The sequence below is a fragment of the Opisthocomus hoazin genome, chromosome 2, assembly GCF_030867145.1.
Source record: "Opisthocomus hoazin isolate bOpiHoa1 chromosome 2, bOpiHoa1.hap1, whole genome shotgun sequence".
Taxonomy (NCBI): domain Eukaryota; kingdom Metazoa; phylum Chordata; class Aves; order Opisthocomiformes; family Opisthocomidae; genus Opisthocomus; species Opisthocomus hoazin.
In genome coordinates this window covers 115,506,066-115,524,814 of record NC_134415.1, presented here as the reverse complement: position 1 = coordinate 115,524,814, position 18,749 = coordinate 115,506,066, and the positions used below count along the sequence as shown (strand labels likewise).

General features: G+C 48.9%; 1 protein-coding gene across 4 annotated transcripts in view; it reads right to left on the bottom strand.

Moving 5' to 3' along the window:
* Nucleotides 1-1,015: 1,015 nt before the first annotated feature.
* HPCAL1 (hippocalcin like 1) overlaps nucleotides 1,016-18,749 on the bottom strand; it is an 82,918-nt gene continuing 65,184 nt past the window's right edge. For all 4 annotated transcript variants that reach the window (XM_075414831.1, XM_075414830.1, XM_075414829.1 and 1 more), the window contains 3 exons: nucleotides 6,328-6,730; nucleotides 4,854-4,959; nucleotides 1,016-2,222 (listed from right to left, as the gene is read on the bottom strand). In XM_075414831.1, coding sequence (XP_075270946.1) covers nucleotides 2,125-2,222; nucleotides 4,854-4,959; nucleotides 6,328-6,705 — 582 coding nt within the window. In that variant the 5' untranslated portion in view covers nucleotides 6,706-6,730 and the 3' untranslated portion in view covers nucleotides 1,016-2,124. The remainder of the gene's footprint in view (nucleotides 2,223-4,853; nucleotides 4,960-6,327; nucleotides 6,731-18,749) is intronic.

Sequence of the window (18,749 nt, the reverse complement as noted above, 5' to 3'; positions counted from 1 at the left end):
TTCTGCGTCGAAACAACCGCTGCCCAGCCCGCGCAAGCAGAGCCGTCAGCCTAAGAACATCTGCAGCATCTTTAGCACCACAGCATCTTCTGGCAGCCAGCCAGCAGCACCAACACACGGAGGCTGGAGACAGGCTACAAGCAACCACGGAATTAGATTTATTTTTTTTTTGGCAACACTTTGCTTTTTTTGCTGGGCTCGCCCAGGGAAAGCAGGCAGGCTTCTGATTAACTCCCCTTTCAGGGCTGCGCTCATCAGCAGAATGTTGCCGTTGAAAGGACAGTTGATTTAATAGCTCAGATTTGAATTTCTATGAAAAAAAAACCCCACACTTTTCTGTTTAGCAGCACTGACACGAGCCTGTATTGTAGACCGAGTCCAACCTAACAACACATTTCCATTTGGATATTGCAACCACCTCTCTCTTTTTTTTTTTTAATATTGAATTATTAACATCTAACCACTAGTAGGTCATTCTACACAGCAGAAATCCCTTAATTACATGCTTAACGTTAACCTCAGGCCAAATCATTTGTCGATACTTTGTTTTGCTTAATCAGCTATCTGCAGACTCAGTGAACACGGGGAAAACTACTTTCTGTGCCACTGATGCCAAACGTTATTCCAGCAGCATGTACCTGCTACCCAACAGGACGAAGATACTTTTATTTTTTAAATTCGTGGTCGCAGCATCCCAGCCAGCGGGGCCGGCAGCTTTCCCTTCGGCGCCTCGAGCTGCTCCGCATCCAGCAGAACCCGAGCTGTCACCTTCCTGCGGTCTTCACAAAGGAACTGCCTTTACCCAGGACCCAGCTGGGATGGAGCAGGATCCCACAGGCACAAACATCACCGCGTTCACCCAGACGTGACAGCGGGCTCCCAAAAAACCCCGCGTACTTGCAAGGCAAGGTGTCTCAGACAAGACGGGGCCACGTCGGGCAGGGAGCCAGCCTCGTCCTTCCCCCAGATACGCGACGCCAGGAACTCACTGCATGCATTAGGCCAAGACAGGCGGTGACAAGAAAAGTAGTCTTTTATTTCAATTAATATTTCTTGGCATTAGGCAGATATTAAATAACACTGGAATGCACAAGACTATTAACATATCGACAGCAAAAGGGAGGAGGTGTAGCCAAGTCGAGAACAGCAGTGCGAGTCACGTCACCTTGGGGCACCCAAAAGCCATTTAACGCAGCAACCACCAGAAAGCAGGACTCCACTGAGAAATACAAAACCAGGACGAACTCCTTTCAGGTCTTTTGTTAATACAGAAACATCAGAACGATTGACAGTAAAAATGAACGAATATTTGCATTCAGGAATTAAACAGAGTGAAATATCCACAAACTGCTAGTCATGCATTTCTTTTGAAACAGCAATTTGCTAATGCATAAATATCACAAAAAAACAATCTCCAAGATTTGAATAAATCACAGACGACTAGAAGAAACAAAGCTCGAATTCTATTTTATGCCTTAAATAGATGACCTAAATATTTAAAATTCTACTTCACCATATATATATAATTTATATATATATTAAAAGAAAGTAAAGACCATTAGATAAGTGCAAGCAATTTTCCTCAAAAAGAAAATTGGAACCATGCCCAGGAAAGCGGCTTTTTTTTTTCTTTTTTCCTTCTTTTTTTTTTTTTGAACTCGCTACTCCATTCAGTCCACATTTTAATTATTTTTTTCTTACACAGTAATTTCTGAAGCAAAATAAATTATCAACCATCTGCTATGTCGGGTAAAAGTCCTACCTAGCATCTTCTCGGGAACTACTAGGACATCACCTTTCTTACGGACTAAGCGAAGTTGTATCTCACCAGCAATCTGAACTCTCTCGTAGCTGCATGTAAACACACCTTCCGATTAACGTTTAAAAAGTGTAGAGTGAATCGTAACATTACAGGGAAGCCGAAACGGAGCTGCCGAAGGAGAGCTGCACTGGTGTTAGTGAGGGGAGCGAGGGCTGGTTCGCTCGGACACGCACGCGCACACACACGATCTGGCAATGGGATCTTCTCCGCGAGGTGTGGAGGGGTGGTTGAGAAGGCATCCGTTTGCGAGCAAAGCTTGGAGGACACAAGCCGAGGTTCTCTGTGCACACTGTCCGCTTTGATCAGAATTGGCTCGCGCTACTGGGGTCGCACTGTAACAACCGCACGATGGAGGGATCGCTCTTGGCACCTTTGATGAACTCTTCCAGTGACAGTTTACCTGAAAGGGAGGAAAAACAAAATGGAAATAAGTGTTTGAAAAGTCAGTTGCTGCTGCCACCATCGCTGCAGCTTAAAAAAACCCTCCTCACTGAAGCAACATATGTATATTTAATCTATCGCAAAGGCATCGAGGGGAATTTAGTGCAATGCACAGCAGCCAAATCCCACTCAAGCCCTTAAGCCCAGATGCATTTTCCTTCTGTAAAACAATCTAGCATAATAATTGTTATTTTTTTATTTAAAGAGACAGTGCCAAATATAAAAACAACTGTTCCAATATCATTTGGCAGTTTTTTGCCCAGAACCAGACTACACAAGTTCGACAACACACGAACACAAGGTGTGGTACCTGAACACATGTACGCTTTGAAAACGATGCTTCTATTACTACGACGTTTTAAACCTAAGTATCCCAGATGTCCCCCAGTTTGCCCCCTTGTTTGTGTTGTGACATGTAGGGCTGAGCAGTCATGGCTTCTCCTGCACCTACAAGGTCAGGCTGGATGGGGTTCAGGGCAACTGGACCTAGTGGTAGGTGTCCCTGCTCACAGCAGGGCGGTTGGACTGGATGCCCCTTACAGGCCCCTTCCACCCCAAACTGTGCTGCGATTCCATGGTTCTACAAGCCGCTTGCTGTGTCCTGCTGGGTGCACAGGAACAGGACCAATTTCACAGGGCAGCAAGAAAAGCCAGCCCTGGAGGAGCCACCCATTGCCACGTGCTGCTCCTGAGCGTTTCTGGTTTATACACCTTCGGTTGGGGACAGAGGCGCTGACTTGGATGGACCCTGTGACAGGCTGCAAAGGTGATCTCTGGAGGAGCGACCACGAGGAGCAACTGCCCTGGCATCCCCTGGCTCCAATAGTCCCATGGCACAGCACGGCACAGCACGGCACGGCACGGCAAGGAGGGAAGATCCCATCTGGTCTCCCAGACCTCATCCTGGGGTGGCCCAGCCGCCTGGCAGCTGTTTCCCAAGCTCAGGACCAGTCCCCTGAACAAATGCCATCGGGAGCCTGGCAGCAGTGTCTGCCTTGCCTTTTATCACCAGTGGTCTCCTGCTCCAGCACCCACAACCACGGCAGAAATGAGCTGTAGCAATATTAACGAGAAACGAAAGAGTTCTCCCTATGAACAGGAGGACACCAGCACCTGCTGCGTCCCCGATGCTGTGCCTGCTGATCTCCCATCCACCTCGTGCTCCCAGCACAACCTAGCCCCACCCTCACACAACACCCTGAAATAGAGTACTCCAAACTATCAGGACATTTATTAGCTTTTCCCTCTCCCTGCAATACTGCAAGCACAAATCAAAAAATCCATCTGAGATGTCCAACAGTCAGACGGGAAAAAAAAACATTTCCAGCCGCCACGAGCACGCGCATTTCCCCGCACGCAGACCTTATTGCCTGGCACTGCACGGCTTGCAGGGCTGGAATTTTACCAGGAATAGGAGGACTTTATTTCAGCAACAAAACGCAACTGATGGAGGATGCGTATAGCAGATTTTGTGACCACTACTTTGTCACACACCTGCACGCACCGCTACTTTCTGCAGAACAAAAAATACTTTAATCATCTTATTTTAGGGCCCTCCACGTGTGAAGTCAGGGGATGAAGGTCTAGTTTTGATGAAGTCAAAGGTAAAACACTCAAGAACTTCACCAAGGCCAGGGATTTGCCCCAGGGGCTACAGCAGCAGATGCCAAAACACAGCCATAAAATTCTCTAATATAAAAACCTTTTTATACATAAGATCACATTTTTCCAGGTCTCCATATCTCCCAGATCTTTGCTTCTGGAGCACACCAGTAGGATACAGCTCCTGATTTCAACACGAGCAGCTGCCACCTTGCCCGCTGCCAGGGTAATTCCCAGGGAAAGCTCCACCTCGACTGGGACGAGAGGAAACACGTCGGCAGGCTGATGGGCAGGGGAAATTTCTCAGTTCTGCCTGTGTTTTCCGAGCTGGAGGAAATGAGCTAGCTCAGGTGGAGCGGTCGTGACGGGTACGCTGCAGACAATTTATCAAGTGGCCCCGTAGTTGGCTCGGGAGCTGTTACACCCCCCTGACGCGCACGCTGCAACGCAGAAAACACTGCAGGCCCGCGTGTGACCACGCGTATACGTACCCACCCCACAAACACGCACAGAAAATAAGTATTATGGACCCAGGGGAATTTTTGCTTTCAGGCACCCAACCGCATCCCCGCGCCGCACTACTGGTGACAAGCCCAGGACTGCAACCCCGTCAAGGGCGATGGGAGCTAAACCTTGTGCCTAGCTCGTGCTACCCCCAGAGAAAATAACCCACAGACGTCGGACTCAGCGGAGTTTCAGAGGAGCCTTTGCACAAGGGGATTTACCCACGAAATGTCGAGCAAGAACTGCTCCCCTCCCATCCTTTTGTCCTCCCAGCAGGAAAACTCTCCCACTCGCTGCCCACTTATTCACCCTGTTCATTATGGACCAGAGATGCTCACCGAGGCCAGGCAGAGACCAAAGGCACCGGTGGGGACATCCCTGCCCTCTACCCCACCCCCTCAAATACCATCATCTGCTTCGACCGTGCTGGGCTAGAAAACCTGTATTTCCAGAGCCTATGAAGGAGTGCTGGTGGAGATCCTACCATCGTTGTTTGTGTCCATCTGTCTGAAGATCTTGTCTGTTCGCTTCTCAGGAGTGGATTCATCTTCTGGCATTTTCATTACTGACGAAACCATTTTGTAGATTGCCTGAGTATTTAAAAAAAAAAAGAAAAACAGATATAGGAAAAACACAACCCAAGCAATAAAGCATCAGGACTGAGAAACAGAATTTTAAGCCTGTAGCAATAAAGATCAACAGCTGACCCTGGCAGGCAGCTGCGGGACTTTATAAGCCAAAACAAATAGGCATTTCTGACTGCAGCTTTTTTTATTTTTCTTGCCTCTATTCATTCGCACTTCAAAACAAGCTCCCGCACCGCTGGGTCAGTTAACTGAAAGTCAGGGTCCAGATTAATGTACAAGCCAAAATACCAGAGGCCATGGTGTGTAATTCTCTTTTCTGCAACTGGGCTAAGCCATCACCTCTTTGGCTGGCTCGCAACATGCACTCGGTTATGTGTATGCATGTGGGGTGTTGTATGGATTACAGGTGAATATGAATATATGGGGGCTGTTTTTCTTTGTGGAAGGGTAAGGAAATGCATCTTCAGACTTACAAGAATGCGAATAAAGACGAGACTTCTTCAGGACATCCGCAGCCATAGAATCATAGAATCATAGAATGGTTTGGGCTGGAAGGAACCTTAAAGATCATCTGGTTCCAACCCCCCCGCCATGAGCAAAGACACCTTCCACTAGACCAGGTTGCTCAGAGCTCCATCCAACCTGGCCTTGAACACTTCCAGGGAGGGGTCATCCACAGCTTCTCTGGGCAACCTGTTCCAGTGTTTCACCACCCTCATGGCGAAGAATTTCTTCCTAATATCTAATCTAAAGTCCTAGCCCTCCTCCTATCTCATCCCTGCTCAGCCATGATGACCAGCCGCCGGGGCACTGCCTGGATGCCTTCCATGCTTCCCAGTGCCGCTCGCAGCACGCTGGAGACCCATCTCAGCTGCAGAGTGGGTGGCAAGCAGCCCACTGCCGAGGCCGAGCCCCGGCCGGCCCATGGAGTGAGGGCACAGGGGACTCTGCCCCACACACACCCACTCCTCCCACCACCCCCAGTACAGCCTTCGGGAGACCAAGACATGCTACAGCCTTTCACTCATAGATCGCGTTGACTCAGATTTGAAGTTTCGCAGTATTAATTCTGAGATTAATCAGGTCAGTAAAATTTGCATTTAGGGTTTTTCGACCCCATCAACACTGCCCTAAGGAATCCCCAGGGAGAGCTGCAAGATCTCAGCCACGGGCCGGTTGCGCAGCACCCTGTTCATCTCTCGGGCTCTCTCCTCATGTGCACCTCATGGGTCCCATCACGGCCCTACCGTCCTCTCAGGGACCACCCTGGGGCAGGAGGGACCCAGCTCGGCACACCCCTCATCTCCTGCTGTCTCGGGGCACAGAGGTACAGCAACATGAATAAAATACAAATCAGAGACAACGCCTCACCTGCACTATTTCCAGCATTTCCCCGCGGCTGATGTACCCGTTGCCGTCCAGGTCATACATACTAAATGCCCACTTCAGCTTCTGTTCCAGCTTGCCCCGAGAGGTGACGCTCAGGGCGATGATGAATTCCCTAAAGTCAATCGTCCCGTCACCGTTGGTGTCGAAGGTGCGGAAGACATGCTCCGCAAACTTCGACGCGTCGCCATAGGGGAAAAAATTTGCGTATATTTTTTTGAACTCTTCCACAGTCAAATGGCCCGTTGGGCAATCTTTTAGGAAGCCCTTGTACCACTCCTGCAGCTCGTGGTCTGTGAACTCGGTGTTCTCGCGCAGGTCCTGGAGCACCTCGGGGCGCAGCTTGCTGTTCTGCTTCCCCATCCTCTCCTGGATCCGGGTTCAGCGGCTGCAAAGAGAGAGAGCATCTGCCTGAGCTCCGGCCCCACTCGGTGGAGAGGGGCTGGGGGCAGGCAGAGCCCTGTGGGAAACGCAGACACTGCACAGGGCAGGGGGGCGAGAGGAGAAACAGGATGCTATAAATCACCAGGAAAATATCTCATTTCATCTGGCCTCTTTTCATATCCTCTAGGCTCTTCTCAGTTACTCATATGCCACAGAAGGACAAGCAAAGGCAGTTTGGAAGGGACTGTTTCAGAAATATTAACCCTTATTACTAATCCTTACTATCTGGGAAATAATAATCCTCATTATTCTATTTCTCTGCTACAATCCCACTCCTCTACGACACGGCTTGTGATGCCCAGGTCTGGATCCCAACTCTTGACCCACCCCCAAGAGGCTGATCTGCTGCGACGACTGAGCGGAAAGGGACAGCAGCGGCAATGAAAAGTAAAATCCATCTATGGAAAAGGGACAGGAAGGGCAGGTGGCTCTGTGCCAGCCGCGTGAGCATTGTCCAGATGCTCTTTGAAAGCCCTTGGCTTATGGAGCATCTCCTCCCTCCTGTCGTGACAGCGGCACTGGCACAAGGGACTTCATCCTTCCCAGCAGACCGCGACCCTCTGCCTCCCTGGACAAGCAGAGAAAAGGGCTTTTCAAAGCAAAATGATTGGCAAAGCAACCTCATCCATGTTTACTGGGTTTTATACTTTTATATAAGCTTATTCAGTGAGTTCAATATTCCCCAATGTAGGCAAAAGGGCACTTCAACCTCAGGATTTTCAGGAGGGTTGGACTAGATGACCCACAGAGGTCCCTTCCAACCCCAACCATTCTGTGATTCTGTGATTTTACCAGGATTTCAGGTGGGGGCTGGGTTTGCCCCCTCCTTTGACAGTGCCCGTGACACCCCGGTGACTGCGCAGGTGAGACCGCCCAGTGACAGGAAAGTTCCTTCAACAAAACAAAAGACTGTCCGTCCGCACTTAGGAAGCAGCAGGAAAAAAAGACATCATGATGTATTTTTTGGCTTTCCTCCCTTTCAGCCCTCCATGGCTTCCCAGCAATACCAAACCCAGCTGCCAAGCAAGAAGTTGAGCTGCATCTCCTCCCCCAGACTCAAGAGGTTTATTCACAAGCTTTGCCCAGAGTCACATCCAAACCCCTGTCACCAGTCCAGCACAAAGGACACTTCTCTGCCGGCCGTGCCCCTGTCAGGCTCGCTCACAGCCGGTGCAGAAGGCTGGTCAGCAACAGCCCAACACCGCGCAGCTACTGCGGAAACTGCACGAGCTGAGCAGCGAAGCGTGCACAGACCAGGAAAAATATAACAGGGGCTAAGCACTTCCCAGAGAGTAAAAATCCCAGGCATGCATAAGAACCTAAAAAAAAAAAAAAAAAAGTTAAAGGTCAGCAAAAAATAAGTTGCTCTACAGCAGAGAGATTTTCAACAGCTGAATTTAAGCTCTTTTTATTTGTATTCCACTTTGTCTCCGCGTCGCCTCAGCAATGTGAAAAATCCACACCCTGCTCTGTGGCTTAATGCTCAGAGACAAAAACCAGCCAGCTGCTCATTAGTTCAATGCATCGGGCCTCACAGAAAGCTGTGTTATCATTAGCACTTCTGTTCTCTAGAAATGCCGCCAGTGTTTCAGCTCCAAAGCTTTATTTTTGTCCATTCTATTGCAGAGTTTTCTCTGGGACCCTGATACACCCCTGCTTGCTCCCAGCACGCAGAGATGCTGCAGCTCGCGGTCCCTGCCAGCATCACCCCTAGGAGAGCACGGTGCTGCCCTCCAGTTAAACCACTAACTCCCCACTGCTCCTGCTGTCTGTGCATCTTTGAATCTCCTCTGCTCCAGACATACATCTTCGCAGTGCCGAGGGCAGAAAACACAATATTCTACTCCGCTGCAGTCAATCTGCAGAAAACAGCGGCTTGGAGCAAATAACAGATCGACCGTGGTCCTTTTTTTAAGAGTAGAAATCGTAACACTCTGTTTCTGTCCCTGGGCGAGGAGGTGCCTTCAGGTTCCATCCTTCAGCGAACCCCTTCACCTGACGATGGCTGGGTGCTTTGTCAGAGCGGCCGTCCCGGCCCAGGAGCAGTCCCTGCCTCACCAGCTGCTGTCTCAGACTTCCCTGGGAGAGGGGCAGGAGGAGCAGCAGAGCCCGCTCAATGCAGGAGCTGGGCTTTAAGCAGAAATGACCTCAGCTTTAATCATGCCCAGGGTTAAGGGACTGTAAAACTTCCAACTAGCAGTTAAAAGAGGCTTGAAAAGGTTTAATGTAATTTCTTCTTGTTCCTATAATACCTTTATTATTCCTGCTCCCTTAAAGAAAGAGGCCCCGAGACAACAGAGAGGTAAGACGTTGACTCCTCTTATTAGATATCACTACTTCTACTAGCTGTAAGATATATCCCGTTATTTGGACGGATGCTCATTTAATATCAGCTTCAAACGCTTTATATTGAAGTAGCTTTTGCATTCAACAAATACAGGTTATTTCAACCCTTCCTCCTCTTTTACATTGTTTTATATTAGAAAAGTAATGTGCAGTGCTCTGAACACAACCCCTTTTTTGCACATGAGCTTTCCGAAAGGCTTCATAATGTGTTCAACCCAAATGTAACCCTGCAGTTGTTGTAACCAATTTGTTATGAACAATTAAATAATGAACATTAGCATCAATTTATTAAAGCCCATCTAAAAGAACCAGCTTCAATGTGAATTGTGTTGCAGGTAGCTCCTCCAAAATGAAATGCCTAAATACCTCATTAATCACGACAGCAAGCCGTGCTGCTGGTATCCAACTGACATTTCATTCAATTGCTAAAAAAGGCTTTCATCAAATCACTTTCCAGAGGCTCAGCGGCTGATTTAGCCACAAGACCACTCAGAGGATGGCTGCTAATGGAAATCCCAGGGAGCGGGTCCAGGATGCTCAGGTCACTCCTGTGATTAGGGCTGTGGGGTGTTTTTTTGATGAGCCTGTACCAGCCAAAGCACTCGCTGCAGTGGGTTTATAAGGCAAGGGAGGAGAGACCTCCTCGCTCCCAGCATTGCCCCAGGCAGTCAGCAGAGACCTAACTCCGGCACAGCCTGCCTGTCCCTCATTTCCCACCGCGCCAGGGTGAAACCCAGGGAAGCGATGCCCCACACATGGCAGTAAGGTCTGTCCCTGCTTAGCCTGATGAGCAAAGAGCCCTCCAAGCATCCAGCGCGGTCATGGCAGTAACACAAATAATCACAGGAATATCCTTGAGGTGATCAGACAAGGAAAAGCTTGGAAGCATAACTGCGGACCCGCAGACTTCACAAGTATATCATTGCTCACGAAAGCGATGCTCAGTCACGCAAGGCTCAAAGACGGGAGAAATGCAGATGCATTTTTGTTCCAGTTTCACACCAAAATTTTTATTAAAATCATGCAGCGCTGCTGCCTGCCTGCAATAAGCTACACCCAACCAGGTTAGAAACCAAGATACCAGAGAACTCCTACCTGAATATACCTTCTGTCCTTCCGGGCTCACCAAAAATCAGCAATAATGTCATAGCAAAAGCCTAGCAATGAGAAAAAAGCCCTTTTACCGAGGCCAAGACGCACAGCAGTTACGGAGCACTTGGTGAGTAACCACAGCTAACTCTGAAACAGCTAAAGTAGCAATTCTGTGCTGTTACCAATAGATGGATGGGTTGTCAGCATCCACGCACTGAGGTATTGGAAATACTTGTAACAAAGCGCCGTGCATCCTGCGTCTGCACGAACTCTCCGTCAACCACCAGTTACCGTGGGAAGGAGCGTCCTCTGAGCACACAACCCAGAAAGCCAGAGCTCAGCTGTTGTGGGTTTGTGTGGCAAGGTTTTGGTAGCGGAGGGCTACAGGGGTGGCTTTTGTGAGAAGCTGCCAGAAGCTTCCCCCATATTTGATAAAGCCAGTGCCAGCCGGCTCTAAGACGGACCCACCGCTGGCCAAGGCCGAGCCCATCAGTGACGGTGGTAGCGCCTCTGTGATAACAGATTTAAGACGTGGAAGAAAAAAAAACCTGCGGTGAGATGGCAGTTAGAGAGAGGAGTGAGATGGAGTGAGAAAAACAACTCTGCAGACACCAATGTCAGTGAAGAAGGAGGACGAGGAGGTGCTCGAGATACCAGAGCAGAGAGCCTTCCCTTGCAGCTCGTGATGAAGACCATGGTGAGGCAGGCTGTGCCCCTGCAGCCCATGGAGGTCCATGGTGGAGCAGATCTCCACCTGTAGCCCGTGGAAGGGAGCCTACGCTGGAGCAGGTGGATGCCTGAAGGAGGCTGTGACCCCGTGGGGAGCCCGCACTGGGGCAGGCTCCTGCCAGGACCTGCAGACCCGTGGAGAGAGAAGCCCACGCCGGAGCAGGTCTGCTGGCAGGGCTTTGACCCTTTGGGGACCCACGCTGGAGCAGCCTGTTCCTGAAGGACTGCACCCCGCGGGAGGGACACACGCTGGGGCAGTTCGTGAAGAGCTGCAGCCCGTGGGAAGGACTCACATTGGAGAAGTTTGTGGAGAACTGTCTCCTGTGAGAGGGACCTCACGCTGGAGCAGGGGCAGAGTGTGAGGAGTCCTCCCCCGAGGGACAAGGAGCAGCAGAGACAACATGTGATGAACTGACCGTTACCCCCATTCCCCATCCCCCTGCACCGCTCGGGGGGAGGATGGAGAGAAACGGGAGTGAAGTTGAGCCCAGGAAGAAGGGAGGGGGGGGGGGAAGGTGTTTTATAAATTAAACTTTCCTTTTCTCCTCAAGTTCAGTCTGTTTTGTCCATGACGGTAATTGGTGAGTGATCTCTCCCTGTCCTTATCTCGACCCTTGAGCCTTTCATCATATTTTCTCTCCCCTGTCCAGCTGAGGAGGGGGAGTGATAGAGCAGTTTTGGTGGGCATCTGGCATTTACCCAGGCCAAACGAGAACACCAACCCAGCTTTTTCACTGCAAACCTTCTGAAGGCAAAACCCCCTTGAACTGAACTCCTGAGGGGGTCCTCTTAGTGCATCAGTTATGGCTGCAAGAGGAAGGACTCCTTAGAGCTGCACTCGCTTGTGCAAACCCCCTTGGATACTGACTTAATGTTAATAAAAAGAGGAAAATTGATGAAATGCCTGTCTGTAGGACAGAGGGGCTCTCCAGCAGAGAAAGACAGTGCGCAGAGGAAAGGAATAAATACTCTTTATATCATCAGAGCTATCTGCTTTGCAGGGGGAAATCTGTCACCATTTCTCTTGCAGCGCTCACTTATAAAACAGAACAAGCATGTCCGCAATCCATTACGGTCCTGAAGCTGTAGCACAGTGCCTCTGGGACTGCAGGAGCCCAAAGCAAATGAACAGCATCAGCCAGGCAGCAAACACTGCTCTAAGTTGGGCTGACATGCAAGAACCATTCCCACAGGGGTGGAAGATTTTTTTTTTTAATTAAAACACCTAAAGCATCAGATCCATCACTGCCTTGGGGTGCAGAAGGAGAGACAAAAGGATTTAGGCCACAGGGACCCTGTGAGCATCATGTTAAGAAAGGCTTTGCTTGGAAACGCTGTTTCACTGCGATGATAGTCAAACACTGGCATAGGTTGCCCAGAGAAACTATGAAGTCTCCATCCTTGGAAATACTGAAAATCCAACCGGACACAGTCCTGGGATATCTGCTCTAGCTGACCCTGCCTGAGCAGGGAGGACAGACCGGATGATTTCAAGCAGCCCCTGCCAACCTCAACCATTCTATGAAATGGCCTCAAACATCCTTTTTCCTAGAGCCAGGTGAAGACGAGAGCCATGAGGAGGTCTTGCTCCCCCAGGGCAATTCAGCAACTGTAGTGCCTTGTTCTGAGGCTGCATTTTTTAAAGATTGATCCTTGTATTAAAGAGAAAACCTCACAAAAAAAACACAGGCAGACCAAATAAAAGCCTCAGTCACTGAAGATCTGTGCTGCCACACTTCAGGAACACACCCTTGGGAAAAAGTGTTTTGGGCTCCGGTAGCACCAGTGCTCACCAACTCAGCTGATGCAGAGATGTATTTAAGCAGACTCCAGCTCTTGTGGGCCAAGCTGCAAGAGGGAGACGGGTTCTCAGGCACTCCAGCTAGCAACAAATACCTAGCAGTAAGAAAAGATCAGTAGCAAATAGGGATTGTAATGACATCCTCTGGACTGTGCTTTGCTCAGGGCCGGTCAGCGGGTCTGACTGAACTGTGAGGGGAAATGTGCAATTACACGGGCCTGGGACAGATAATGAGCTCTGGAGTAAAGAGCAGATTTCGTTACATTGTTTTAATGCCAGTATCCTAAGCAACGAGCATTGCAATAGGAAAGGCACAGGATATACAAATACGTTGCTATAGACATCTGGTCCTGCCTGGTAAAGCCGTGTGAACTTCTTTCCTGCCCCGCGGCGAAAGCAGCGCCGACACTCACTCGCGTACCAGCTACCGCAGCACCCGCTCCGCCTTGCCGGGCTGCAGACTCACGGCCAAAGCTGACGCCGCCTTTTGATAAAGTTTGAAGTGCAAGAAGAAATACCTTCGCCTCTTGAAAAGTTAATAATAGGGGCAGCAAGACGAAAGAGAACCCTCAGTCAGTGAGGCTGCGAAAAATTCAAGCCCGGCAGGAAGGCTGCGGGGTTCGAGACGCGCAAGGCTGCTGTCAGGAGAGCTGAAGCTCCTTCCTCCGCTGCCTTCGGGGGAGCAGAGAGAGAAACGAAACCTGACAAGCAAAGAACAAACTGTGCAAAATACATAAAGGGGCTTTTCAACTTTTTCACTTTCAATGCCTAATCATGCTTTTACTTAAATACGTAACATTGCTTACTTGCCACTTATTTGCAAGTTTAATCCTTTTCAGAAGCTTCTTAAAAAAAAGTGGGCAAAGGGGAAGGATCGCCACCTCTATCACCCACATTTTCAGTTTCAGAAAACGCAGCAACAACTCGGGTATGTACATGAATCCCCTTTCACAAGGCGCCGTGAATTGGTAATGGACCTCGAGCCACTGCGTTTTGTAAGTTTATCCACACACATCTACTCAGGGACTGCATGGTCTTGAAAAACCAATCCCATGTCTGGAATGAAAACCCACCATAGATAACCACCTACCCCTAGCTCGCCAAAGAAAGATGTAATCACTGAGGCTCCAAGCCTGCAAATAGCTATGTGAGAGGAATATTTCCAGGCTGGCACATTAATTTCACGGAGTCAGCTGCAAGGGCTGAAACCTAACAAATTCACTTATAGATCTCTGGATTGCTCCTGTCTGTTGAAGTCACTTTACTTGGGATTATATCGCTGATTTGCAGGGAAAAACCAGCTACTCTCTGACACCGAGCATCAACTCACTAACCCGAGAACCATTTTACATTCACACCATCGGTCTGCGGTGCAGAGCGTTTGCAGACAACAGCGGCAGCATCTTCCCAGCCGCTGCAGGCACTGCGAGGAGCCGGGGCACGCCGGTACCCGCTGCGCCCGCCGACACTGACCCCCACCGCCAGGAGGTGAGGGTTTGCCAGCGAGGACACGGTTAGAAACTCACTGAAAAGAAACAAAAGAACCACAAAATGCCCCCCAAACATTCACAAATTGTGGCTAATGAGGAAAAACCCAGACCTGCGTTGGGACCTGAAAAGTGGCAGTTCCTTGGGGAGCTCTCTGTAATCTTCTCCAGCTCAGGGAGGAGAGCTCATTACTGCAAAGGGCAAATATTCCCAACGCAGTAAGAAAAGCACAGAAATATTCTGAGTATATTAGGAAATTGGGTTAATTTGGGTGGGAGCAGATTGGGCAGCAATGCAGCTTGTGATTGCAGACAGGAAAAGAAAATCATGAGTGGATTTTCCTCGTCTCCTCCCTTTGTCCTTTCCTTTTTTTTTTCTGAACAAAACCAAGGGAGAAGCAGCCAGCCTTATTTTGTCCTCAGACACTATGCAAAGTTGGCAAGGCTTAAGAAAAAAATTATAGTTTGTTTACACAATACTACAGAGCAAGGAAAGCATGCCAGCACAATGTCCTAGCATACAAAGTCTTTTTCGGGGAAGGCTGCGTTGAAAAACCCAGATCGTGTTCATTGAAGATACCATTGTGATATCTAATTATAAATAAAGCTCTGTAAGTGCAGGCCTGTGGGACAGGGAAAAGTGTCTGATGTGAACCAGGAAACCAGAGAGAACTTTGCAGCCTCACAGTTTATAAGAGGGATAAAAATCAGCACAGGGCATTATATTTTTAATATAATTAAACCCACTGAATTAGCATGGTTTGGGCTGTCTTGTCACTGGATGTTAGAAGATTCATCCGATGCTTTTATTTAATTGACAAAGGTGAGTCACATCCAGCGTCCCCCCCGTTCCCCACAGCCGTCCCCAGCCAGCTTCCCTACCACAGCCTCTCGGGGCAGGGGGTCGGTGGCAGGGGCAGCCACGCATCGCCGGCGCTGCCCGTCGAGGAGACACTCCGATCTGCTCCGCCAGCTGATACGCAATATGCCACTCTCTTTTCCTCTCCCGGTGTGCAAAGCCACCTTCATAACGTCTCTAAAGCATTCAAGGATTTATCAATGGCACGCTGACTTCTGAAAAGTCTCGCTTGCTTGCATTAAGGGATGCGTATGTGGTGATTTGAGGGACAAATACAGGTTGTCTTCCCACTTTCTACATAGCTGTCGTCTCTACAGGATAATCACAGCCCTAGGAGAAAGGAAGCTGGATTAAATTTCTGAAGAATTAGCCAAAATATGGCAGTATCAGCAGCCAGATACCTGCACCTGAGCAAACCCCATAGCATCAGAGCCATCCACATGCAGAAGATGGAGAGTTTGGGGACAACGACACTTGCTAAAGAGACAGTGACAGACGATAATCAGCCCTCAGAGGCTGGTCTGCAAGACCATCCTCACTGCTAGTGATGCGTAAATGAAAAAAAAAAACAAAACACTAAAAAAGAAGCTCTGACATCCTTCCCTTCCCCAGCTGCAGGTACTGTGCTGAGGCACAGGGTCTGGAGAAATCAAAGCGATTTCAGGGTAACTGGTTTGAAACAAGGAACAGAGCAGAACTGGGCTGGTTTTCGAAGAGCGGAAAGGAGCTTTTTTTTTTTTTTTTTTTTTTTTCAAAAAAGCATTATTTAGCAGAGGTATACTTTGGAAAAAGATGGTGAAAAGTATGATTTTGGAGATACGCCAACTAGCTACCTTTAGCAAAAATTCAACCAACATTTATTTAGATGCTTTTAATTAAAAACACTGAAACACTGAAAATAAAAAGTCTACCAAAAGAGGAAGAAAAGAGAAAGACTGTCACTAACATTTTCATCCACCAAATACACAGCTACTTCTACTACTACTCAATTTTTGGTTCCAAAAATCTCAAATCTAATATAGATGCAGCCGTTTGTTTATTAATCCAGCTTTTTAAACGAGTATTTATTAACACAGATCATCACCTCAAAATAGCACTAAAGCCACTTGTTAACTTCCTTGTAACATACACATCACTAAACGAAAATTCTTCTCAAAACACTGTTCTCTTTCCCCTTCAGTGGCAACTGCTTATGACAGTAATCTAATTGCTTCACACCTTTATTTTCCTGTTTATTGAATGAAAAAAATGCTGCAGTAAAAATCTAAAAGCAAATGTAGAGTTTAGCTTTTTATTTTCTTGCAGCGGTACAAAACCTCTGTTAAATAAAAACTCTGTAAAGTAACTACACGAGAACAGCATCCCACCCGTAAGGAAGGAACTCGGTTCCGCTGGATGCAGCAATTCAGGCGGCCGGCAACCCAATCTTCTGCTGGTAGGAGTCAGCCCCAGCCCTGTGCTAGCTGAGGATATTACTCAAGTCTTGGTGACTGTACCAGCCTCACAGGGATTTTTTTAAATTTATTTTTAAAATCAAGGAGTTGAAACTGCAGACACTACTGTCATGCGTGGGAAAGCCATGTCCCCAGTACACATCTTGGACAAGAGCATCACACGAGGAACGTGATGTTTGTGCTTAGGTTAATCAGGGCAACCACAAGCCTTCGTGCCTTGAAAACGCAACGCCAAACACCCTGTATTGAATTACAGCAAAATCTAGGCCAGAACACGGACACCCACCTGGGGCAACGTCCTGCTGTTCTCCCGGGATGGCAAGGTCTGCCCACGCCAAGGCACGCCGCGGCTGGTGTGTCCCCACACATGTGCAAGGCCACATGTGCAAGGGCACACACCAACATTCACCCAAGGCAAGTGCCTCAGTGGTGTGAACTCCAGACGCCACGGTTGCAGGGATGAGTGGGGCGTCAGCATTCCTGTTAGGTGGATCCTGAACACAAAGTGCCATTTTCTATACCCACTGCAGAGACGAGGAGGGCATCCTTGCTTGATCAGCGGTGATATGACAAACAGTCACTCTGGCCATGCATGATGCTGTGATACAAGCAATATCCCCTCTCACCTCTTACTTCAGTTCCCATCATTAAAAATGGGAGATCTCCAGAAAACAGGAGACGTATTACTTTGTGACTAGTTCCTACAAAAGGCACTTTTCACCATCTATCAGCAGTCCTGGCTAACTGGGGAGGTCCCAGTTGACTGGAAGTTAGCTAACGTGATGTCCATCTACAAGAAGGGCCATAAGGAGGATCTAGGGAACTACAGGCCTGTCAGCCTGACCTTGGTGCTGGGGAAGGTTAGGGAGCACATCATCTTGAGTGCCATCACATGGCATACACAGGACAACCAGGTGATCAGGCCCAGTCAGCATGGGTTTATGAAGGCAGGTCGAGCTTGACTAACCTGTTCTCCTTCTAGGACAAGGTGACCCACTTAGGGGATGATGGAAAGGCTGTGGATGTTGTCTGTCTAGACTTCAGCAAAGCCTTTGACACTGTTTCCCACAGCATCCTCCTGGAGAAACTGACTACTCATGGCTTGGATGGGTGTACACCTCGCTAGGTAAAAAACTGGCTGGATGGTTGAGCTCAAAGAGTGGTGGTGAACGGAGTTAAATCCAGCTGGTGGCCGGTCATGAGTGGTGTTCCACAGGGCTAAGTATTAGGGCCAGTCTTCTTTAACATCTTTATCAGTGATCTGGATCAGGGGATTGAGTGCTCCCTCAGTAAGTCTGCAAATGAACAAGTTGGGCAAACTGTCGATCTGCTCGGGGGTAAGAAAGCTCTGCAGGGGGATCTGGACAGGCTGGATTGATGGGTCAAGGCAAACTGCATGAGGTTCAATAAGGCCAAGTGCCAAGTCCTGCACTTGGGTCACAACAACCCCACACAACGCTACAGGCTTGGGGAGCAGTGGCTGGAAAGCTGCCTGTCAGAAAAGGACCTTGGGGTGTTGGTCGACAGCTGGCTGAACATGAGCCAGCAGTGTGCCCAGGTGGCCAAGAAGGCCAATGGCATCCTGGCTTGTATCAGGAATAGTGTGGCCAGCAGGAGTAGGGAGGTGATCGTGGCCCTGTACGCGGCACTGGTGAGGCTGCACCTGGAGTACTGTGTTCAGTTTTGGGCCCCTCACTACAAGAAAGACATTGAGGTGCTGGAGCATGTCCACAGCAGGGCAACGAGGCTGGTGAGGGGTCTGGAGAACAAGTCTTGTGAGGAGCAGCTGAGGGAACTGGGGTTATTTAACCTAGAGAAGACGAGGCTGAGGGGAGACCTTATCGGTCTCCGCAACTACCTGAAAGGAGGTTGTAGCTAGGTGGGTGTTGGTCTCTTCTCCCAAGTAACAGGCACCAGGACAAGGGGAAATGGCCTCAAGTTGCGTCAGGGGAAGTTTAGATTGGATATTAGGAAAAATTTTTCCACTGAAAGGGTTGTAAAGCTTTGGAACAGGCTGCCCTGGGAAGTGGTTGTGGCACCACCTCTGGAGGTGTTCAAAAAACTTGTAGATGCGGAGCTTAGGGACATGGTTTAGTGGTGGAATTGACAGTGTTAGGTTAACGGTTGGTCTCGATGATCTTAACAGCCTCCTCCAACCCAAACGATTGATTCCATGATTCTAAACTCTGTACAAA